At 49.7% G+C, this 24,399-nt stretch overlaps 1 protein-coding gene across 7 annotated transcripts in view; it reads right to left on the bottom strand.

Annotated features, from left to right (window-relative positions):
- The window catches only part of ARHGEF11 (Rho guanine nucleotide exchange factor 11), a 54,098-nt gene extending 30,266 nt beyond the window's left edge, over window positions 1-23,832 (bottom strand). For 2 of the 7 annotated variants that reach the window (XM_060269829.1, XM_060269831.1), the window contains exons 1-7: window positions 5,928-11,654; window positions 3,689-3,780; window positions 2,301-2,399; window positions 1,854-1,903; window positions 1,354-1,411; window positions 594-772; window positions 415-486 (exon numbers count right to left, since the gene is read on the bottom strand). In XM_060269829.1, coding sequence (XP_060125812.1) covers window positions 415-486; window positions 594-772; window positions 1,354-1,411; window positions 1,854-1,903; window positions 2,301-2,399; window positions 3,689-3,780; window positions 5,928-6,277 — 900 coding nt within the window. In that variant the 5' untranslated portion in view covers window positions 6,278-11,654. Of the gene's footprint in view, window positions 1-414; window positions 487-593; window positions 773-1,353; window positions 1,412-1,853; window positions 1,904-2,300; window positions 2,400-3,688; window positions 3,781-5,927; window positions 11,658-21,704 lie in introns of those variants that run through there. The other 5 variants (XM_060269833.1, XM_060269830.1, XM_060269834.1 and 2 more) reach the window with 4 other exon arrangements.
- Window positions 23,833-24,399: the final 567 nt, after the last annotated feature.

Below are 24,399 nucleotides of genomic sequence, written 5' to 3'. Positions count from 1 at the left end.
AGATCAGGCAAGTTGTGGGGCTCCAACTCCCAGTAGCAGCAGCAGCAGCCAGGATGGCCAGTGGTCAGGAAATCCAGCAACATCCAGAGGCCTCAATCCTGCCTGTATCCCATCACCCCATAAGCACTGACAAAGCCCAAAAGGGCACTGTGGCTCCACAAGAGAGCTCAGTGCAGCAAACAAGGAAGGGGATCCCATTCCACCACAATGAACTGCTCTGCTGCGGGCAAGACTCCAGGCTCAGGAGGCAAGCAAAACCACCATGGTAGGTCCAGCAGAGCCCCGCTGCACTCCACTGGATGGACCACCTGCCAGAGATTCTTCAGGTGTGATTCCTTCACTGCAGAGGGTTGTAGTAGATGACCCTTGGGGGGCCTTTCCAACCCTTCAATTCCAAGATTCTATGATTCCTACCTGCAGCTCTGCCTCCTCCTGCCTCAGCATGTTCCGGAGAATCTGTGTTGCGTGCTTCTGGACTTCTGGATCCTAAGAGTTTTCGAAAAGCCCGAAAGGGGGGCGGGCGAGGTCAGCTAAGGCTGCCTACAGCCTCTGCACTGCCCTCCAGCCCCTTGCACAAGACTCCCCTCTCATACCTGCAGTGGCTTTGGCCCTGTGATGCGCTGCGGTGGAGGAAGTGGGGGCGGAGGGGGCGGAGGAGGGCATGCCGGTGTGACCTGAGGAGCCCCCGGCTGGTGCCCATCCTGCTGGGAACCCAGAAACCCCACGGAGGGAGGAGGGGAGCCCAAGAGGGTGAGAGCGACGTAAGCACCAGCTTGGGAGAGCAGTGAGGGGGGGAGATCAGGAAGAGACAAGACAGACAGAAATAGTGTGTTAAAAACATGAGCCGTTTGGCGGTCTCCGTTTCCCTGAACCATAATCCCCAAATTTCATTTCATTTCAAGCATCTGTAGAACTGAGATACGAGGCAAAATGTGTGCAAACTAAGCATTTCACAACAACAAGAGTCTGTTGGATCAGGACCCTGGCTCATCTAATCCAGCATTCTGTTCTCAGTGGTTGACCAGCTGCCCCAAGCAGGAACTGAGCACAAGAGCCGTCTCCCCTCCTGAGGTTTCCAGCAACTAACATTCAGAAGCAAGGCTGCCTCCTGCAGCAGAGAGTTCCATAGTGGAACTATGCACTCATTTTTTCACGAGCCTGCCCCCCTTTTCTGTCCCCCAAAGAAATTCCCACAGGTGCCCATAGGGGTCTTCAGGACCCTTGCTGGGGAGTTTATTTAACCTTCTTGCCAAGGGCACCCACACGGGCACTCCCTGCCCCCAGAGGAGGGATTCTCCAGAAGGGCTGGAAGCCGGTGCTTTAATTCAGGGCCTGCCGGCATTACCCACTCACATTTTATGAGCTTCACAACTTCCAGGTGGGAGCTGTTGGTCACCATCGTCCCGTTCACCTGGCACAAGAAGGGAGGGAATCAGAGGGTGCTGGAGAGACAAAAGGCTCCCTCAACCCACCCACCCATATGCCCCTGACATCTTAAGAGAGATGGAGGTCTCCTCTTGGACACCCAAGACCAGTCATGTCCTCAGAGCCAACCTGGTGCTTGCTCTGGGGAGCAGCTGGTTCAAATCCCTGCTCATCCATCGCAACCCTTTCTGGATGACCTCGGGCTGGTCACTCCACCTTGCAGTGCAGTTGTGAGGGGAAGGAATGGGATTAAGGCAGAACAGACACCACCTTCAGCAACTTGGAGGAAGGATGGAGAGCAAATGAGATGCAAATCATTTATCGGGGTAGTAATTTTTAGGAAGGGACGCTTGCCCAAGGGAGGGAGGTGCTCAGGAGCATGGCAGAAGGGGTTGTTTTTCTACTTGGGTAAGTTCAGAACTACTCACTTTGACAATCCGGTCACCCTCCTGAACGCCGGCCTTCATGGCGGCCCCCCCTGTAGAAACAGCAGCATAAAACATGATACAGGAGACAGACAGACAGACTTTTGAGATTATGCCATAAATAATCTGCAGGTGTTGTGCTTTTTTTTTTTTCCCCACACCATTTGGGTGTTTATTTTGCTAGCCACGATCTTAAAACAGCAGCTGAATTTGAGTTCATGATCCTGGCTGTAAAATGGACATTAAACCATAGTCCTTTAAGGTAGAACAACAGGATTACTCCCATGTTGATTACTCCCATGTTGCAGAAGGGGACTGGCAGAGGCTGCCAGCTCATTTTCCAAGTTAAATTCAGTTCCTGTTTCTGTGGAGGGTTGAGCCAGGGGAAGGAGGCAGGGGCATATGAGCAGAGGCCAGGGCCCAAAGCCCACCCCCAACCCCACTGCTCACCTGGCCGTACAGATTGCACCAAGACGATTCTGTCCCCACTGACAGTGAAGCCAAAGCCATGCTGGTCTTTCTGGATAATGACGCAACGCTGGACCAAACCTTGGAGGAGGAAGAAAACAACAGAAGACCAAGAATTATTAGGCTCTTCCTCCGGCAAGCGCAGGCAGTTCATGTGGCTCCCTGACATTTTACTCTCATAACAACCCTGGAAGGAAGGCTTGGCTGAATGGCAGCGACTGTTCCAAGATCAGCAAGGCAAGGCAGGTCAAGGCAGACATGGAGAATATAGGATGCCGACATGTGTTTTAATTGGTTTTTAGCATATTATTGATTTCAGTCATTTTCAAAATGTTTTAAATAGCTGGGGGAGGGTTAATAATGGGTTGTTGTTGTTGCTATATTTATTTATATGCTGGCTTTTTCCTTAACATGGGGTCAGGGTGGCTTACAGCTAAAATAGAAACAGCTAAAAACATACAGGGTGGGGGGAAGGGGAACAATCATTAAAAACCAAACTTCACTAGAATATATCTATATTCAGTGCTTTTTTTAATGGGGGGATGCAGGGGTACGCATACCCCCAAACATTTTGTGAATCTTTGTACTTTTGTCCATTTACTGCATTTATTTTTCCCGATTTGAACTACAAAATGCTGATTTTCTTGAGTCAAAATGAGAGTATCCCCTAAACATTTTTTTAAAGAAAAAAGCACTGTCTATATCTATATACGGTATGTATATTTTCTTAGCTCTATTAAAACATGCAGATCATTACAATAAAAACAGCACAGCACCAGCTGTGTCAGTTCCCATAAGCCTCCCGGAATAAGAAAGGATTCACCTGCCAGTGAACTGACGACAAGGAGGGGACCAGTCTGGCTTCTTTAGGGAGGGAGTTCCAAAGTTTGGGAGCAGCCACCGAGAAGGTGCCCCCCCCCAAGTGGGCCTTTAAGGGTGGTGGGATGGAGGGAAGGGCCTCCCCCAAAGATCTCAAAGCCCAGGCAGGTTTGTATGAAGGAATACAGGCCTTCAGATAACCTGGACCTAAGGCTGTATAGGACTTTATAGGTCTTCACTAGCACTTTGAACTGTGCCCAGAAACAGGCCAATAGCCTGAGGAGCTGTTGTAACGAGGGAGTTGTACACTTCCAAAAGGGTTACAAAGGGTGGGTGTGGGTGTGCCGCCAGCAGGCGTATTCCCATGCTGGGGTGGCCCTGCCAAGAGCCAGACTGCTTGAGAGCCATGGCACCAAGCGTGGCACTGAAAGGCTTCCCGGGGGAACAGACCTGATTTGGTGCAGCTCTGAGAAGCAGCCAAGGGAGACCAGGGAGACCCTCACTGCTGCTGCTCTTCTTCCTGCCTCTCCTCCAGGAGCAAAAGGGCTCACCTGTTGTTTCGCTGGAGTCAGATGGCTGGCGGCGGTGGCCAGGAGAGCGCCGTTCTGGAGCTGAGTCGCCCAAGGAAGACAGGCTGCTCAACCTGCAGAGAGGCAGAGAAAGAGAGAGAGAGAGAAAGAGAAGGAAGGGACTGAGAGAAGGAGCAAAGCAACTGGGAATGGGTTGCAGCAAGCCAGCGACTGCCATCCTAGCGCCCACCAGATGTTTTGGACTGGGCTGGTGGGAGTTGCAGTCCAAAACATCTGGCTGGCCATGGTTGCAACAGGCCACTTCTGACCCATTGTATATACCTTGGCTGAGGGATACGTGAGACGAATAGGAGCCTAGTACTTTGAAATAAGCAGGTCCCGTTCCTCCTGAGCAGAACCCCTGCTCCCTTAAATTCAGCACTAAGATCTCCTCAATGCTGCAGGAAATGTGCCAGCCCATGTGGAAACAGGGACTATGCAGTTTTCATCACTGGGGCCGACGCTTCTCCTCTCACTGCTGCCCCAAGAGCAGATGATGGAAGTGGCTATCCCCAGATGCAAGGCCCCCCCCCCCGCCCCAGCCCCTCCAGAACATGAGAGAAAAGAGGAGGTTCAAAATGCGTCCCCTGGCCGGCCCACAGAGCCTTGAGATCACCAGCCAGGGCATCTCAAGGCACCTGAGGATTCTTGGTTCTTTATGGAAGTTTCTGAGCCACGTGGGGCCATTTGGAATGGCCACCAAGACACCCAGCTGAGGGATGGTCACCTTCAACCTCTGCTTTCCCTCTGACGTCCTGTGGCCATGGCTGCCCTTCCCTGTTGTTTTCTGCCTCTGGCCTGGCCAGGCCTGGCCCCTAGGGACAACCAGGGCCGCCCCAGCATTCATGGCCAACCCCCACAGGGAGTTGATGCAATGCAGCGGACTTCAAAGACCAGTGGAAAGCGGAAGGGGCAACCACACGCACGCACACTTCTGATGAACAGAGGGGAGCCATTCCTGGTGGTTTTACATGGACAACCAGTGGTGGAGGGGTCGAGGAGCCATGAACATGTAACAACATGAGCAGGAGGAGGGGAAGGGGAAGGGCGTGCAAGCAGCCACATTAAACACACACACACAGCAAGAGGCAGAGGAACATCTGACATCTTACCAGGCTGCAATGGGGCTGATGAAAGGACACATGACAAAGCAGCGATGGGTGGAGACAGACAAAAACAGACAACAGCGGAAGAGTTAAGTCCAGCGATTGTTCCCCTCTTATCAGCTCTGTGCTGGTGGATTTAAAACCACGGCCAAAGGACCTGGCTGCTGGGCTGGGAGCAGGGTGGGACCACTGCACCTGCCCACTTCAATTGTTCCCAAAAGACCCCCCGAGATAGGATCATAAACAGCCCCCTTCCCATGTTGTTGGGACTCCAGCGCCCAACATCCTCATCATCCCCCAACCGTTAGCTGCCTTATGCAGAGAGGCTATTGCTCCATCAAGCTCAGGACTGTCTACCTTGACTGGCCATGGCCTCCCAGGGTATCTCCCAGCCCCACCTGGGGACTGAGCCTGGGACCTTCTGCATGCAAAGCAGGTGTTCTGCCCACTGAGCTGCGATGGCCCTCCCACCAGCCACGTGGGCTGCAGGGGATGATGGGAGTTGGCATCGCAGCTACATAGGGCAGGGGTCGTAGCTTCCACAACCCTGTCCGAAAAAGAACATGGCAACCAAGGTCCTCATCATCATCAAGGGCACCCCTTCCCCCCCCTCCATGTTGCCATTTGTGCCTATGTTTCAAAGCCACTTCTGGCCCCAACTCTTTCTCCCCATTCCAAGCTGCCAATACCTGCTGAGCTCTGGAAAACAATACACATCTAGTCAAATGAAGCCAATTGTTATATGCATGCTCTGAAATCTGCGTAACTGATGTTCAAGAGGACATTTTAGGGAAGAGAGAGACACTCACACCTCAAGTCAAGTCTTGGGCTTTTAGGGGGTCGTATGAGAGAGCTAAAAGCAATTCAGGCCATACACGGAGATGATTTTTAATAATAATAACAACAACCACCACCCACAGTTGCTACACATCATAAAACAGGGAGGAGGGAACATCTGTGACCAATCCAGATGTTGCTGGAACTCCATCTCCCATCATCCTCATCCCTGACCATTGGCAGGGGGAGGAGGGCTGATGGGAGTTGGGAGCCCAGCCAGTTCCCCCCCCCCCGTCCCTGCCTCAAATCGTTCTGCATCCCAGCTGCTCCCATCTTACCTGGGCAGGTGAGGGTGCTTTTTACTGGCTGGTCTGTTGTAAAGGAGGGGAAGACAGAAATTGACCCAAAGACAGGGATTGGCAGAGAGACCAGGCAAGGCGAAAGGAGAGCGTGAAGGAAACAGAGAAAGAGAAAGAGAAAGGAAGGAGATGTAGACATGAAAAGGGCACAACCACAACAACCACAACACAGCAGCTTCCAAGACACCAGGCTCAAAGGCCCAATCCCTTTGCTTTAAGGAAAAGCTCCTTTTCCAGCCCGAGGGCCGCATTCCTTTCTGGGCGATCTTCCAAGGGCCGTATGCCAGCAGTGGGAGGGGCCAGAGGCCAAAGTGGGCATAGCAATGCATTTCAATTGTGCCTGTGTGCAGTAGCCTATTTTCTACACACACTCACAATCACACTGCATCCTGGCAAGCAAAAAGCATTAGGAGAGTTCAAGGTCACAATTCAGGCTAGGGAAAACACCCAAGCAGGGCACAAAGCAGGGATAGTCAGAGGCGTGGCCTAGGGAGAGTCCTGAGGGCCAGAGAGAGAGTACCAAGGGCCACAAATGCCCCTCAAGCCCTTCTCTAAGGGAAACACTCCCTTTACAAAGGAATTACCTTGGCTTACGAACTTAATCCGTTCCGGAAATCTGTTCTTAAACCAAAGTGTTCTTAAACCAAGGCGTGCTTTCCCATAGCAGCGGGGTACTCAATTTACAAATGGAACACACTCAACAGGAAGCGAAATGTTCTTATTTGAAGGCAAAGTTCACAAACCAAAACACCTACTTCCAGGTTTGCAGCGTTGCAGTTGTTCATAAAATAAGGTGTTCTTAAACCAAGGTACCACTGTATTTAAAAACAGACTGACAGCCAAAATGCCTTTGAACATGTGGAGGTTCCTTGTTTGCACCTCTCTCTCTCACACCCACACACACCCACACACCCCTTACTGTTTCCCGACACTCAATTAACACAACATACAGTTAGGTCCCTGTAAAACCAAGATTGACAGCTGTTGTTTATTCCAGTGCTGAAGTAACCACACATGTCTACGGTGTAAAGATGTTTTTTTGGGGGGGTGTTCAAGGCAGCTCAACACACCATTTTTCTAATTGCTACTTCTGTCCACTGGGCAGCCCTCTGCAAGATCAGGCATGCAAAGGAGCTCAGTTTCACATTCTCCTGCACTGCAGAAAAAAGGCTCCCTGCATTGGGCTGCATCTTCAATGCTGGCTGGTAGCAGGGGGTGGCGGTGATGGAAGTTGTGGTCCAAAGCATCTGGAGGGCACCAGGCTGAAGAAGACCGGGCCACCACACACAGCAACCACCAAACACAGCACAGGAAGAGAGAGGCAGAGAGAGCCTGGTCACAGTGATTCAGGAGAACTTACGATAAGCCCTGGTGGATTGGGCCAAAGGGGGCAAATCTAGTCCAGCATCCTGTCCTCACAGTGGCCAACCAGGTGTCTATAGGAAGCCCACAAGCAGGACCCGAGCACTACAGCACTCTCTGCTGCTGCAGTTTCCAGCAACTGGTATGCAGAAGCATTGCTGCCTCAGCCATGGTGTCTTGTAGCCATTGATAGCCTTCTCCTCATGCATGAATTTGTCCAGTCCTCTTTTCCTGCCATCCCTCGGGAGGGAGTTCCATAGTTTATAACTATGCACTGCACAGAGAAGGACTTTATCTGTTCTGAACCTGCCAACATTCAGCTTCACTGGTCTGCAGGTCAAAACTACCCGTGTTTCTCATATTATAAGACATGTCTTATATTTATTTTTTCCTCAAAAAAACACACTATGGCTTATTTTCAAGGGATGTCTTATTTTTTTCCTCCTCCTCCTGCCGCGGCCGGCATTGCTGCTGCGCCTATCACTATGTCTTATTTTCGGGGTATGGCTTATATTCCTTGAATGCTTAAAAATCCTGCTATGGCTTATTTTATGGATATGTCTTAAAATATGAGAAACAGGGTAGCACAGCTACACTTCCCCTCAGCCCCAGGACAGGTTGGGGATTTCAAGTCCAGAAAACCTGGAGGGCACTGGGTTGGGTAAGGCTAGTAGTCTCCAGCAATAGAGGCAGTGATGACCAGCAACCTAAAAACCTCTCTCTGTGTCTGCTCTGGTGGCGCAGGAAAGGGAATGGATCCCCTTGCCAAAAATGCCAAGGGGCTGCCAGCCTGGGTTGGCTTTGAGATCTGGGCACAAGAGACTTTGACAGAAGCAGGAGAGGGTTTTTAGCAAAAGAGAACAAGTCTTCCAGCAATCTGTGGTTTGAGCCTGGAGGCCAGGAATTCCTGCTTTTGCTACCTGGGTTTGACCCCAGCTTGCTGTGTGGCCTTTGCAGGGGGTGGAGGGGGAAGGGGGAAGTACCTTTGCTCTTATAGGGGGGGCAACAACACCCCCACCCATCACCTCCTGTGAAAATGGGAGATAAAGATAGGCATTATTTCCTGATCTTAGAAGGAAATAATTACCATCTGGAGAGAGAGAAGCCAATGCAGAGATTGCCACTTGAGAAACAAGCTCCAGTATAAACACAGTCTAGGTAATTCCAAGGCTTCCACAAGCCTCTCCACCCTCACCCTCCCCAAAAAATAATTATTATGATATGTAAATGAGCACAAACGAGAGCTTATTTGGGAAAACACATGGTGGTGGGAGACAAGGCTGGCAAATGCTAGATCAGCAGATGCAACCGCCAACAGAGGCAAAAACAGAAGCAAAAATGGGGGGGGGGGCAATGCCAAAAAAAGAGAGAGAAATTAGCAGGGTTTGAGAATCCCCTCCACAAAAGGACAGAGAACCAAATCAGGGCAAAACGGCAACATCCCAACAACCAGTAAGAGTCTGTGTGTGTAAGAGAGAGAGAAATCTCTCTCTCTCTCTCTCTCTCTCTCTCTCTCTCTCACACACACACACACACACACATGCCCCACCCCAAGGAAAGGAAAGAGGCGCTCAACCCTCTTGCTTCAGCAAGCACATTTGCACAACACGGAATGTCTTTCCGAAACCACAATTACAGGCATGGAAGGAGGCAAAGGAAGGTAATTACATCCTCGTTCCATCAGATCAGTGTTCCCTTTGGACCACCTCCACACACAAACACACACATCTCCCCCGTTTTCCTCTGTGCTTTATTTTTCAAGTCTGCCTTTGCTAAGAAGCTGAGGCCACAAGCCACTGCACTGCGATTTCCACTGGCTTCCCAGCCGGCAAATATTCACTACCAGCCCGTCCCTCTGCCACCTCTGCAGTGTTGGTGCTCACAGCCCTCCCTCTTCTTTTCCCCTACCTCCCCGGCCCCCGGCAGTCACCACATTGGACCTGAGAGCACATCAGCACCCCTCAAAACACTCAAGAGCAACACCCAGTCACCCACCTATGGAGCAGTTTGGCAGGAAGGGAAAATAACAGTTCCCCAAAAAGAGGAACTCCTTCTTGGCACAAACACAGAATTTACTTCTGGAACTCAATGCCACAAGATGCAGTGGTGATCCAATGGCCCTAAGGAAGGTATTGCCCTAAATATGAAATTATCAACCGGAAGCCCCTTTTGGGCAGGGACCTGCCCTCCCATACTTCACACATTGCTGGGACTGAAAGAATGAGCTGCATAATTGTGATGATGATGATGATGATGATGACGATGTTCCTTCTCTTCACTTCAGCTCCTCCTCTAGGCCTGCCCTGTATGTTTCCTTTCCACCAAAGAGGCAGCTGTGTGGGTGTCTGACTGCAAGGGTTGAAACTGGCCCACAACGAAGGGCAAAAATGGAGCCTCCAGCTGCAGGGGCAGTGTGCTGCAGAGAACCTGGAGGAAGGCCAGGGGTCAGAAACAGGATATTGCCCTCAGGCACAGCAGGACTACAGACGTGTGAAGAAGGCCAGTCTCAACAGAGCAAGAGCCTGAAATTGAGTTGAGGGGCTGCTAATGTCAAGTAATCGCTGCCCCCTCCCCCAATTGACAGATCCTCCTCCAGCTTGTTCCCATAGAGCCTGACTCGTTTTCAGTGGCAGCCCCAATCAAGGCAAATATTTTGTAGCAAGCCCTACTTTCAAATTACACCCCACCACACAGACACAAAAGCCTGCTCTTTATTTACAAATAAATAAATAAAAATTTATAGATAAATAAATAAATAAATATTTATTTATTTATTTACAGCTTTTAAAAATCATGCCCTGGCAAAAAGACCGGGGACCTGAGAACAGTTTGCAAATATCAGTAGCAGGACAGTCCGTGCCCACATCAGGCTAACAAACCTAAAAACACACAACACAAAAGTAAGTAATTTTTATTTATACCCCGCCCTCCCCGGCCAGAACTGGGCTTAGGTCAGCTAACACCAATAAAATTACAATAAAATGTAAAAGAAAAAGAAAAAAACAGTTAATTAAAATACGGGTTAAAATACAATTTAAAATGCAGTCTCATTTTAGTAGTAGCCCATAAATCAAAACCATAAGGGGAGGGAAACATATGGGTCAGACTGAGTCCAAACCAAAGGCCAGGCGGAACAGTTCTGTCTTGCACGCCCTGCGGAAAGATGTCAAATCCCGCAGGGCCCTGGTATCTTGTGACAGAGTGTTCCACCAGGTCGGGGCCATGGCTGAAAAGGCCCCGGCTCTGGTTGAGGTCAGTCTAATCTCCCTGGGGCCTGGGATCTTCAGGGTGTTATTATTTGCAGACCTTAAAGTCCTCCGTGGGGCATACCAGGAGAGGCAGTCTCATAGGTACGAGGGTCCTAGGCAGCATAGGGCTTTAAAGGTCAAAACCAGCACCTTAAACCTGACCCTGTACTCCACCAGGAGCCAGTGCAGCTGGTAAAGCACTGGAATGAATGTGATCCCGCGACCAGGACCCCATAAGGAGCCTCGCCGCGGCATTCTGCACCCGCTGGAGTATCTGGGTCAGCTTCAAGGGCAGCCCCGCGTCGAACGAGTTACAATAATCAAGCCTGGAGGTGACAGTCACATGGATCACTATGGCCAGATCGGGGCGAGAAAGGTAAGGGACCAACTGCTTAATACTGCAGAGATGGAAAAATGCCACCTTTGCTGTGGGTGCAACCTGCGGCTCCATGGAAAGGGAGGCATCGAAGGTTACACCCAAGCTATTGACAGAAGGAAAAGAGATTGGGGAAAGAAGAGGGGGAAAGCCAACTTGGGTATTCATTCTTAGTTCTTGGAGTGACCAGCCAGAATGGAAACTCTGCTGAGTTCAACTGGAAATGAGTAAAGCTGCAGGGAGCAGCGATAAAAGGGCAGATTAAAACCAGCCCAGGTAATGCAACTGCCTGGTCATCTTTCTCAGGTGTGCATCCCCTCCCCCCACCTCACCCAGTCCTCAATTTTCCTGCATTTCCTCCCAGGGAGACGTGTCAGGATGGGGGTGGGGGAAATAGGGAGACCCACACCGAAGGACCCTAAGTTGTCTCCAAAGGGCAGGCAGAAACTCTCTCTAGCTGCTCTGCAGCCAAGAGGGGAAAAGGACAGAGGCACCAAGGGCACCTCATGGAAGATATGGCATTAAAAGATGTATGTATGTATGTATGTATGTATGTATGTATGTATGTATGTATGTATGTATGTATTAGAGAAGGCTAATAAAGCATTGCCATCTCAGAAGGCAGAGTGGAACAAAATGCTGCAATTAGGAGATTATAAGGGGGGGGAGGCAGGATCAAGTCCTCAAAGTGGGTCAACTCAGAGAGAGAGAGAGAGAGAGAGAGAGAGAGAGAGAGAGAGAGAGAGAGAGAGAGAGAGAGAGAGAGATTTGCAAGTGGCTAAATGTAATCTTCCAGCTCACCACACAGAACTCATGCCTCACAGAAGGGGAAAACGGGGGGGGGGGGGAGCACAATTTCTCTAACTAACCGGGGTTGCCTCGCAAGCAGAAATAGACCAGCCTGTCAATCTCCAGACCAAGAGGAGTGTCTTACAAGGCCTATTAATAGGGTTTTAAACACACAGACACACACACCTACCTCTGAGCTTCTAATATTCTAATCTTGTAAACAAAATTAGCTAAAATTGGCTGCTTTAGGGCTGAGAAGAGTTTGGAGACTACCAGAGACACTAAGAACGTAAGAAGACCCGGGCTGCTGTTGGATCAGTCCAAGAGCCCGTCTAGTCGAGCCTCCTGCTCTCACAGTGGCCGGCCAGATACCCCAATGGGAAGCCCACATGCAGGACACAAGCACAGAAAAGCACTATCCACACATTTGCAATACTTTCTGACTACAAAACCAATCATTCCTATGCATGCATACGCAGACAGGCGGAAGTTGGGTTCGAGAAAGCAGGAAGAGGGGAAACTGCCTTATCCAGTTACAGTTCTGGGTCTGTCTAGCTCAGTGGTCTGCAAAGGTTCTGAGAATATCCAGAACCCCTTTTAATACTGTTTTAAGTTGCTGGCCATCAACACAATTCACGGAAGCAAATGCCAGTTTTAACTGTGTGCTTTAGGATGCATTTCGCAGTTGCGACGACACACAGCCAAGCCTAAGAACATAGAAGGGCAAGAAGAGCATGGCTGCTGGATCAGACCAGTGGCCCATCTAGTCCTGCATCCTCGTCTCACGGGGCAAACCGTGAGCCCCTTTTGGAAATCCCTCTCGCAGGACCTGAACACAAAAGAAAACTCCTGCGGGTTCCAGCAACTGGTAGCCAGAAGCACGACTGTCTCCAAGGCTAGCAGCCTTCTACAAGCCTCTCCTCCATGAATTTGCCTAGTGTTCTTCTAAATAAATCCTGTGGGAGCAGGGTTAGAAATTCAGATATATAAGCAAGGCGCCAAACGAATCCTTAAACCCGGGTTACAGCTGCTGAAACAGAATGCCTAGCTGCCATTTTGGGGCCAGGTGGGTCAAAAGTCTTCCTTTTCAATAGGACTTTTTGGTTCCCGAAATTCATTCTGATTGAGCAGTTAGAATATCTATACAGTATATATAAAAATGTAGAAGGTCCATGTTTGTTAGGCCGCAACCTTCTCCGAAACCACTTGCTCAATCGCGTTCAAATTTGGCCACAGCGTCACATGGGGATATCCTAGTGTTTTCATGCGCTAAGATTGCCCACACCTGTGCCACGAAAACCAGGTAAAACCCACTGGTTTGAAACCCTGAACTCAGAGGGCTGGGGAAGCTGGGAAATAGAAGGCAGAAGAGGTTGCAACACAGCACCCTCTAGCGGTGGCTACACTGGTACTAAAGCTAGAAAACCTTGGTTCTCTATCGGAGGCTACACTGGTACTGCAGCTACTAACTAGGCCGAATGGAGGCTCGTCTTTACAGACTAGGCCGAATGGAGGTGGGGATTCGCCTGGGTGTGGGTTGGGGGCAGGAGGGGACGGGATAGGTCATGGATCGGGACAGGGTGGGGGGAATCACAGGGATGAGCCCCAGCAATGCGTGGCCTAGCCAGCTAGTCACAAATAGAATTCTACAGGCTGTGTTGCTAGTGTGTGGAAATATCCCAGATCCAAGGCTCCCCAGGCAGGCACTTGCAGACGGTGGAGGCGCCAGGTGGCATCCTGGCACCCGGGCATCTTCACTTGGTTGCAAGCGGCTGATAAGCCAGGTCCAAAAGGTGCCTGGCCAATGTCAAACGCTGCGTGGGAGTGGGAGGTGTGGAATGGGGAAGCGGCTTGTGTGGAGTGATGCTACGGCTCCACCACGGGAAATAAAGACAAGATGGTGAGGAAACCGGAGCTCCTGGCCGGAGAACGTCACTGAACTCTCGCTTGCTTGGGTGGAGGGCAGAGAGGGGTGTACGACTAGGTGAAGGAAATAGGCTACAGTACACAAAGAGGGATGGAATCTGTGGTCCCACGCCCTTTGCCTCTGGCTCCACCCACCATGGCCCTGTGTGCCCCCCCCCCCCAAGAGAACGTGGTCCTCCAACTGCAAAATGGATCCCTATTAGAATACGGTTGCTGGAGAAAAGTCCATGCGACAGAGAGGGTTCCTCCACGTGTGCATGGGGCAATGGATAGAAAGAGGAATATTTCCACTGGAGGCCTCGGCCAGTAACTGAGACAAGAGAAGCGGCCCTAGTCGCCAAGAAGCTTCTGTCCAACTCCGCTTGACATTCAGAGAGATAAAGCCGCCCCCTTCAGCACCACTGCCCTTGTCCAGACAGTTAATCTGATTTCCTGTGCGGGATGGACGGGGGCTGATTCCGCTGTGGCGGAGGCTGCTGCTTCCTGGGAAGGTTTAACTCCTGCAAGGGCAGGCGCCTCAGCCCAATCGCTTGCTGTCAATCATCTGAGAGAGACTGGAGGAAGGAAGGGGGCGGACTCCTCTCCCTCCTCTGCCATCATCCTACTGTCAGATGAAGCACCCGTCAGCCACGCACATAGAGGGGATTCCGCCACCCCCTCCGTCAGAGAGCCTCTCTAAACCCTACGCCAAGTTACCACAACTTTTAAACAGACAAGAGACACAGCTGTTTATTTCTCCTTCCACCGGGGGGGGCACTTTCTTGTTTCACAACGAGTGCAGAACGGATCCCAGGGGCTGCTCTCCTACAGATAACTATAAAGGGTCCACTTTCCACATTAGACAATAATTAACTAGTTCTAGCCACTAATGATCAGGGCCAGGACAAACTCCTGACCAGTGGCCCAATATGATGTTAAATTATCTTGTTTTTTAAGGCATCAAACCTTCCCAAATCTGGTGACCTCCAGTTGTTGCTGCAGGACTCCCAACTCCCACCCTCCTCCTCCCTGACCCCCTGCTCCAGCTGTCTGGGACTGGTGGGAGTTGGAGTTCTGCAACATCTGCAGGACCCCATGTGGGCTACCTGCCCCCACCATCCAATGGCTGCAGCTCTAGCCATGTCAATTTCAACCTGGTGGTCCCCAGATCTTGCAGGCCATGCTGGCTGCTGGGGGCAAGTGCAACTTGCAGTCCAGCAACATCTGGAGGGCTAAAGATGTTCTCCGTACTCCGCAAAGAAACATCTGTAATTGCCAAGCCTCAGCACAAACCCTATCCGTGCAACCTTACAAGCGTGGTTTGCGGAGATCTGAGACTTTGCTTTCACCTCTTAAGCTGGTAAAATGCACATCAGATTATGCAAATATACACAACGCTCAGTTCACAATTCTATACCCACTAAACTGGGAATGAGTGCCACTGAACTTAATGGAGCTCACTTTTGAGCCGATCTATGAGGTCCCAGCACAAGCTACAACCACATAAAAATCACAGAATTATAGAGTTGGAAGGGACCCCAAGTTATCTAATCCAACGCCCTGCAATGCATCCATGAAAGCATCCATAACAGACGGCCATCCAACCTATGCTTAAAAACGTCCAAGAAAGGAGAGCCCACCACCTCCCGAGGGAGACCATTCCAGTGTCGCACAGCTCTTACTGTCAGAAGTTCTTCCTGATGTTTAGTCAGAATCTCCTTTCTTGAACATGAATCCATCAGTTTGGGTCCTAACCTCCAGAGCAGGAAAAAACAAGCTTTTTCCATCTTCCATGCCACAGCCCTTTAGATATTTGAAGGTGGCTACCATATCTCCTCTCAGTCTCCCTTTTTCCAGGCTAAACATACCCAACTCCTTCAACCATTCCTCATGAGGCTTGTTTTCCAGATCCTTGATCACCTTGGTCCCCCTCCTCTGCATACATTCCAGCTTGTTAACATCCTTCTTAAATTGTGGTGCACAGAAGTGGACATGGAACTCCAGGTGTGGTCTGACCAAGGCAGAATAGGGTGGGACTATTCCTTCCCTTGATCTGGACACTAGACTTCTGCTGATGTAGCCTGCAATTGCATTAGCATTTTTTTGCTGTTGACTCATGTTAAGCTTGTGGTCCACAAAGACTCGTAGATCCTTTTCACATGTACTACTGGTAAGCCAGGTGTCCCCATCTTATATTTGTGCAGCTGGTTATTCCAGACGAAGTGTAGACTCTTACATTTGTCCCTACTGAAATCCATTTTGTTAGTTTGGGCCCAGTTCTTCTATCTGTTAAGGTCAATTTGAATCCCAATTCTGACATATGTGGCATTAGCTACCCCTCCTAGTTTTGTGTCATTTGCAAATTTGATGAGTGTCCGCTCAATAAAGGAACACTGAACAACAATGGGCCCAGGACAGAACCCTGCAGAACTTTTTTCCAGGATGACGATGAGCCATGAATGAGTACTCTTTGGGTGTGGTCAGTCAACCAGCTACAAATCCACCTAACAGTTACCTCGTCCAGCCCACATTTTACAGTGGTACCTCGACTTACAAACGACTCAAAAACCGAATTTTTCGACTTACAAATGGGGCGAATGGCCGTGCGCTTACGATTTTTCCGACATCCGAATGGAAACTGTGGCGGTTTTAGATAAAGTTTTTCAACTTACGAATTTTTAGATGGGGCTGCTTCAACTTACACATTTTTCCATTTCCAATGCATTCCTATGGGAAATCGCGTTTCCAATGGCGCTTTTCGACTTACGAATTTTTCGACCTACGAAGGTGCCTTCGGAACGGATTAAATTCGTAAGTCGAGGCACCACTGTACTAGCTTCTCCGCAAGAATATCATTGAGGACTTTAACCTTACTGAAATCAAGATACACAACGTCCACAGCATTCCCCTTATCTACCAAGCTTGTAACTCTATCCAAAAAAGGAATGAGATTCGTCTGGCATGACTTGTTGATGAGAAACCCATCCTGGGTCTTAATAATCACAGCATCCTTTTCAAAGTGCTCACCTGTTTTAGGACCTTTCCTGGGATAGATGTCCAGCTCACCAATTGGTAGTTACCTGGGTGTTCTCCCCCCCCCCTTTTGAAGATGGGAACAATATTTGCCTACCTCCAGTCTGCAGGAACCTCACCTGTTCTCCAATAATTCTCAAGATTATAGGCGGAGGCTTTGAGATTACACCCGCAACCTCCTTTAGATTAAAATCAGTGAAAATGCTTGAAATATCAGAAGAATAGGGTGGGTCAAAGGCCAGGGTAAAAAGAACATTATGTTATTATTACAACGGAATAGTAAAAAATGCTGAAGCAGGATTGCTGACAGGAGTCACAAGTCTGCCAGTGGATGGAGGACTCCACCTCTGCTCTAAGATATGCAGTCACTGATGCTTTGTTACTGATATATATTTCCCCCAACAAGCGGTTTATTAAATGTTCTAATAAAAATGAATGATTTCATTTCTATGCCCCTCTATATTTTAAAGGGGGGGATTTCAAAAGTGGTTTAAACTCATTAAAACATAAAACATCCAGAATATAACCTAGTACATTTTGCTTTCTCCATATTTACCTACCTATTTAATTTATATAGCTGCCCCATAGCAGAAGTACTGCAGGAAGCCAGGGTGCTGTAGTAGGTAAGAGTGCAGGACCAGGACCTGGGAGATTATTACTATTATTATTATTTCATTATAAAAAATTGTCACCTAGACATTCTGTTATGGCGACCCAGATTTAAGGTGCCATTTGGTGTTTAGCTTCTATATCCACATTTCTAACACTGCTAACTCTAAAGGAACCCTCTCCATCTAAGGACTAAGACTGGGCTGATGAGAGCAAGCGGTATCTGGTGTTTCCAGTCTCAAAGACAGAGCAAGGAAGTTGGCCAGGGTTAAGGAGGGCCCCATATAATTAAGAAGGTGGTTCCTCCACTCCCCACCACCACCAAAAAAACCCCCACCCATATAGGATGCTTCCAGTTGCTGGAAACCAAAGGCAGAGAGCTCTTGTGCTCGCATCCTGCTTGAAGGTTTCCCACAGGCATCTTATTGGCCACAAGATGCTGGACTAGATGAGCCCCATTTAGCCTGATGAAGCAGACCCTTCTTGTGTTCTTATGAAGATAGGAAGCTGCTTTTTTCAAGTCCCTCTAGCTCAGCCTTGTCCCCACTGACTGCCCTTGGCTCTCCAAGGTTTCAGGCAGGAGTTTTACACAGCCCTCCCTGAAGATGCCCTTGGGGACTGAACCCGAGACCTTCTGCAAGCAAAGCAGATGCTCTACCTACCACTGAGTTACGACCCTTTCCACTGGAGGATAAATACTACTGGAGAATACATAATTGGGATTATCATCACTCTTTAGGACCAGGCCTCACAGACATGTTAATCCTCAGATCAGCTACCAAAGCAGAAGGAAAGCGCAGGATGGGTCCTTCTGCCATTGGTCAAGGACTAGCAGCCCTTGGGAGACTGAGCCCACTGTCTCCCAGGGAAAATGTCACAGCAAATGGGAGACCAACCTAGCCCTCTCCTTCAGCCAGAGGAGTCTGCCTCCCCATTTCATGGGAGAAAAGACATGGGCCACTTGTCTTCAGACCATGGAGAAGAAAGCCTGCCGCTCTCACCATGTCCATCAGCCAATGGGATGTGGATTTGTGCATAGAAGTTATTACCTACAGCCTGCATTTTTTTTTATTTTCTACTGTGCTTTTATGGGTACGAATGTTTTACTGCAAGTTTTACAATATTGTTAAATTATGTTGTACACTGATTTGTTATGTTGTGTGAAAAAGCAATATATAAATCCTTCTAAAAAAAACCAAAATTTTAAAAATCTATTATACAGCTGCATGGAATCCTTCCTCAAACAGACCCATCATGAGCGGGATTAAGGCAAGATGGGGATCTCATAGGGTACTTGGCACAGCAAACTGCTTTCTGGTTTCAAGGGAAGTCATAGTACCATGGGCGTAGCCATGGGGGGAGAGAGGGGCAGCTGCCTCCCCCATCAAGTAAATAAACAAAAATACTTAACTGACCAATCGTGTCACAGATAGCTCCCTCCCCCAACATAAGGCCTGGCCACGTCCATGCATAGTACCACTCTTATCCTGCCTTGGTCAGACTCCACCTGGAGTCCTGCGTCCAGTTCTGGGACCCCGTTTAAGGATATTGAGAAGCTGGAGTGTTTGCAGAGGCAGGCAACCAAGATGATCAAGGGTTTGGAAACCAAGCCTTATGAGGAACAAGTTGGGTATGCCTTAGAAGACAGAGAGGATAGGATAGCCATCTTCAAATATCTGAAGGGTTGTTACATGGAAGAGGGAGCAAACTTGTTTTCTGCTGCTCCAGAGAGCAGGTCTCGAACCAATATATTCAAGTTACAAGAAAGACAATAGGAAGAACTTTCCGACAGTAAGAGCAGTTTGACAGTGGAAAGGAAGAATGTGGACTCTCCTTTGTAAGGTTTTAAGCAGAGGTTGGATGGCCTTTTGTCAGGGATGCTTTAGCTGCGATTCCTGCGTTGCAGGGGGTTGAACTAGATGATCCTTGGGGTCCCTTCCAACTCTAGAATTCTATGATTTCTTGCACCGCCCCTTTTGATGCTGACTTTGCAGTGCTGATGTCACTTAACCACGTCTTTTAACGTGACTCACTGCTGTAAAAAAACCATGGAAAAGCAGGGTACAGAATATTTGAAATAGAAGATATGGATCTGCAAACACTTCCGCCTCCCGTTTGCCAACACTGACCAACATCAGGTGGGTGTGGAAGAAGAGTAGAAGGCAAACCCCCAAGCCTTACTTTAAAAAAAAGCCTTCGTGCCTTCCCACCCCCAAGGCATTACAGCGTCACAGACCAGGGGTGGGGAACCTCTGGCCCACAAGCCAAGTTTGGTCCAGCTGCTCCCAGACAGTGTCCACCTATCCCTCGCCCGAGGTGAGGTGTGGCTGGATCCATGGGGAATCCAATCGCACAGCAGAAAGCAGGCCTGAAGTCACCACCCATCAGATGTCATGGTGACCATCAGCGAACAAGCGGGCAGCCCAGGTAGCCCATCAAACATGGCCCACGAGGGCTGCCAGTCTGATTAAGGTCCCCACCCCGCCAAAGGCAAACAGACGTTTATAAAGGTGAGTAGAAATGTGCTAGTAACATTACCACCAGCAACCATCAGAGGCATTCAGAATTACAGTTACAAAAACATAAGAGCCTGCTGGATTAGGCCACAGGAGGACCACCCTGTCCAGCCTCCTGTCCTCACAGGGGTCAACCATCATGGGAAGCCCACAATCAGGACATGAGCCTTCCTTTCCCCTTCAATTACTCATTTGTGGGGGCTCTTTCGGTCATGATGGTGGGGCAGGATTTATATACTCATTGTCCTCATATCCCGATCTTCCTCTTGCCAAGGTCCAGCGAAGCCAAGAACCACCTTGAAACACAATGCAACTATCACAAAACAACAGCTAACATTATTACAAATCAATCAGTTTGTTAAAAATATTTATCACTAGCTGCCAAAAGCCTGTTGGAATAAATACACTTTAATATCCTGAATGTTGACATAATGGGAGAGGGGAACAACTGAACCTCAGCCAGAAGCGAGTTTCACAATTGGGGGGCCTCCACAGAGAAAGCCCTGCCCTACACCACAGGCCTCACTCGCGGGCAGGACCTCTAGTATAGACTGAAAAGCAATGACAGGAAGGTATTGGGGGAGGCGTCCCAGGAAGCATGTGGGTCCCAGTTCCTATTGCATTTGTACCAACCCCTTAGATTAGGGCAGGCGGCTAACTTGCCACAGGCGACAGAGGAGCTTTGTGCAGCTGCATCAGGCCAGTGCTGTCTAGCCCAGCATCCTGCTTCTCACAGGTGTCTCCAAGAAGCCAGCAAGGAGGGGGTGAGGGAAAACACCACACGGGCTTCAGAAGTAGACTGCCCCTGGATTTGGACATTTCAACATAACCATCACGTTTAGGAGCAACTGATGGGTCCGTCTTCTGTGAATTGCCCCCGTTTTGTAAACTCAGGCCCATTAATTCCAGCTGCTGATGTTGCTTGGTCGTGGTTCATGGGTTCACACCACCAGCCACACGCTGATATTTAGGGTGATGACAGCCAGGCTGTTGCAACTCCTCTGGCGCATACATGGGATCACACCAGGGTGCTGCTTTGTCAGTGAGGTTTATCACAAAGTGGGCCCTACGTGGGGTGTTGGGCGTTCCAGACTCTCTACCTCCAGGCTGGATGGTTCCCACACCACTGACCTACCTGCCAGGGAATCCTTGTGCATTGTTAAGGATTCGGGGGGGGGGGGGGGCTCAATGGAGCACCCTTAGTTAATGCAGAGCTCTGGCCACCCAGATCTCAACATAACTCCAAGTGACTCAACAGGGCGCCCCAGAACACACTCTGTGCTCAGCTATGGCACCCACATTATGCAGCAGGGGGTGCCCTCAAGATGTTGGAACTACAACTCTCATCACCCCTGACCATTGGCCGTGCCGGCCGGGGCTGATGGGAGTTGCAGTCTGGAGGGATACCACACACCCACACCCACCCCGCAGCATAGAGGGTTGATAGGTAGCAGAAGACAGGCTCTTCTTGTCCCCCAGGATTGATCTGCCCATCTCTAGACACCTCCCAGAATTCACTGGCACTAAGTTTGAAAACCACCATAGCCTCCATGTACCAAACAAACAGAGGAAACTGGAAGGCGGTGGGGGGGGGCAACTCGAATAAAGTTCAGCTGCTTAAAGGCACTGAAGGATCAACCCAAAAGAATCTGCAATAGAGGCAGAGAGAGAAAGCCAGACAGGGCATTCCCCCCTCGCCAGGGCCAAGTCGCATGACCATTACCAGCGTCTTGAGCGAAGGCCAACCCACCAGCCATCTGGGCTCAGGCCACGCTTCCTTCCCCTGCACGAGCTTACGTTCACCCATTCATAAACTGACCAGCAGGCACCGAACCTCAACCACAAGGAAAGGCAACTTTGAGGGAAACCAGCACCACCACTAACCCCCCCCCCCAATAAAACAACCACCATCACCTACCTGTCCAGTGCAGTCTGAGGTGGCCTCATGTTCATGGCTTGCAGTCAAATCCAGCACACCAGGGGGGTCACCCTGGGTCTTTGGCTACCTGGGAGGCGTCGTTTTCTTCCTTGTGAAAATGATTTCCTCTGTGAAGCTTCCTTCCCCCTCCCCACAAAGAGAGAGACAAGAAGGCAAAAGTGATTTCTCCTCCTGCAGTCAAGAGCCTGGGTTCTGCCAGTCCATCACCTCCCAGGGTTTATATTCTTCTCCAGGCATCCTCCCCCAGCCCTTTCAGGACCTTGCTCCTCTTCTTCTTCTTTTTCCTCTTCTTCCTCTTGACAACTCTCCTTTTCAAATTGACTGTCCCACTCTACCCCCCCAAAAAAACTTCTTCAAGGTTATGAACGGGATTGGAAGAGCCAACTGGAATAGAGGCAGAGATTCCCATCCAAATATTAAAGTCTTAACTGCAAAACACAGATCAAAACATCTTTATAATCCAGTTTTACCAGCTGTTCTTCTGTTTGCAGTGACACACACACACACACACACACACACACAACACAGACAAAATAAAATACAGTATAGGGCTTTTACGCTGTGGCCTTTTCTCTTTAAGTAGCAAAGAGAAAGAGAGAGGTAACCAACTTATCCTCTCAAATCAGTTGCTTTTTCTCTTTCCTGTGCTTAGGTTTCCTCGCTCCTCAGAATCTTGAATAAATAAATTAAAAATGTGCAGCGCCGATGTCCAGTTTGATCATTTAAATAAAAAAGGGGTTCTTAATTATTTTGGGGGGGGGAACACATAATCAAGAAGCCGGGGATATATATATATGTATGTATATGTATACATATATACTCACACTCACACACATATCCCATAACACAATGCTGTCGTGCAGAGCGAGGGAAAGACAGAGAGGGGAATAAATTAAATAAAGAAATATACACACACAAACACAGACTGTGGCATGGGGGAGGGGGTGTTGAAAAGGAGGGGAGGGAGGGGGAAGGGGTGGGGTGGGAAAGGGGAGCTTTTGGGTCCTTGTTGTGAAGAAGCCTTCTTGCAAAAAAAAAAAAAGGAAAAGGAAAATGTCCTCCGAAGTTGTTTTCCTCCTCTCCTTTCTACCTCTCGCCCAGCTTTCCTTGGAAGGGGAGCAGCCTCGTTTTGCAGCTCCTGAAATGCAGCTCCCGAAATGAATGAGGAAAGAAGGGACCCTCCATGGAAGAGGCGGGCGGGCAGGCGGGCGGGCGCGTTCCCTTTCCTCTCCTCCTCTTCTTCCTTTTTCCTCCTTTTTCTTCTTCTCAGTCCTCTGGATCTTTGCAGGGCAAGAGGAAGGACAAACCCATCAGCCCAGAGGGAGGCGGCGGCGGCGGCAGCAAGCAAAGCCCCCCTCCTGCACCAGCCACCATCTCTGCTGCTGCTGCTGCTACTGCAGCGCCTCCTCTTTTTCCTACCCCTGGAGGGGGGATTCTCTCCCTTCTCTCTCTCCCTGCATTGGCCTAGAATACCCCTCCCTTTGCAAGCTCTTCCTGCCTTCCAGGGATTTTATTATTACTACTACTACTTAAAAAAACACCAACACACCACCCTTTGGCTGTCCTTCCTCTCCCTCCTCCGGCAAGCTTTTTCCTCCCTTTTCCCAGGGAAGGCGAGGCCTAGTTGCAGACCTCCAAGCCCCAGCCTTTCCCAGCCCAGCTTCCCCACCCCTCTCCCTTCTCTCTCTGGAGGCAGCCCTGCCCCACTCCCCCTGCCCCCCCTTGTCCTAAACAAGAGGGAGGGGACGCCAGGGAAGGAGGGAGGAGAGGGAGGGAGGAGGAGGGTGCAGAGAGCAAAAGGGAAAGCAATGGGAACGCAGCAGCAGCAGCAGCCAGGGCGCAAGCGACCTCGCCTCCCTCCCTTGAGCTCCTTGCCTCTCCTTCCTCTTCCTCCTCCTCCTCCTGCTTCTCCTTCCAGCTCAAGGCTGCTGCAGGAGGGGGGTGCAAGGCTCCCTGGCTTAAGCTTCGCCCTCCCTTCGCCTCCTTCCCAGCTAATCCCTCCCCTCTCTGCCTTCTCCTCTCCTGCAGGAGGGATCCTTCTGCAGCAGGTGGGAGGGAAGAGGAGGAGAGACCCCCCCTTCTTCATCATCATCATCATCGTCAATAACAACATTATGATCAATGCAATAGCGTTGCACGCAGGAGTTTTGCTCTCCTGGGGAGCCTTTGGCGCTGCTTTTTGCAATGCCTTCCATGGAGCGAGCGTGGATCATTAATTCATTGATTAATGATTAATCGTTCATAGCCCCCGTCTATTTCCGGCAGGAGGGATCCCATCACCACCATCATCATTAATGCCATTATTTATTGTGTTAATAGATCGTGGACTTGTAGATTTGGAAGAGGTCCAAAGGGGCATCCAGTCCAACCCCTCCTGCAGCACAGGAATCCCACATAAACAATCCCCAGCACTCTGCGCACACTAAGGTTAATAATAATAATAATAGTTTTCTTTGTCACTGTATTTATTAGGGGTGGAGCTGGCCTGATATCAGCGCACAGGATCAGATTCCCAAATGTCAGTTCATCTCCAAGAAGGGGAGGCAAGGGATGGGTGGATGGACAAAAGTGTCAGCTCTGGTACTATTATGAATAATACCTGTTGTTGTTGTTGTTGTTGTTGTTGTTGTTGTTGTTGTTGTTGTTGTTGTTGTTGTTAGCTGCCCTTCACTAA

Source organism: Zootoca vivipara, chromosome 17 (assembly GCF_963506605.1).
Source record: "Zootoca vivipara chromosome 17, rZooViv1.1, whole genome shotgun sequence".
NCBI classification, from domain to species: Eukaryota; Metazoa; Chordata; class Lepidosauria; order Squamata; family Lacertidae; genus Zootoca; species Zootoca vivipara.
This window is presented reverse-complemented; position numbering and strand designations above follow the sequence as displayed.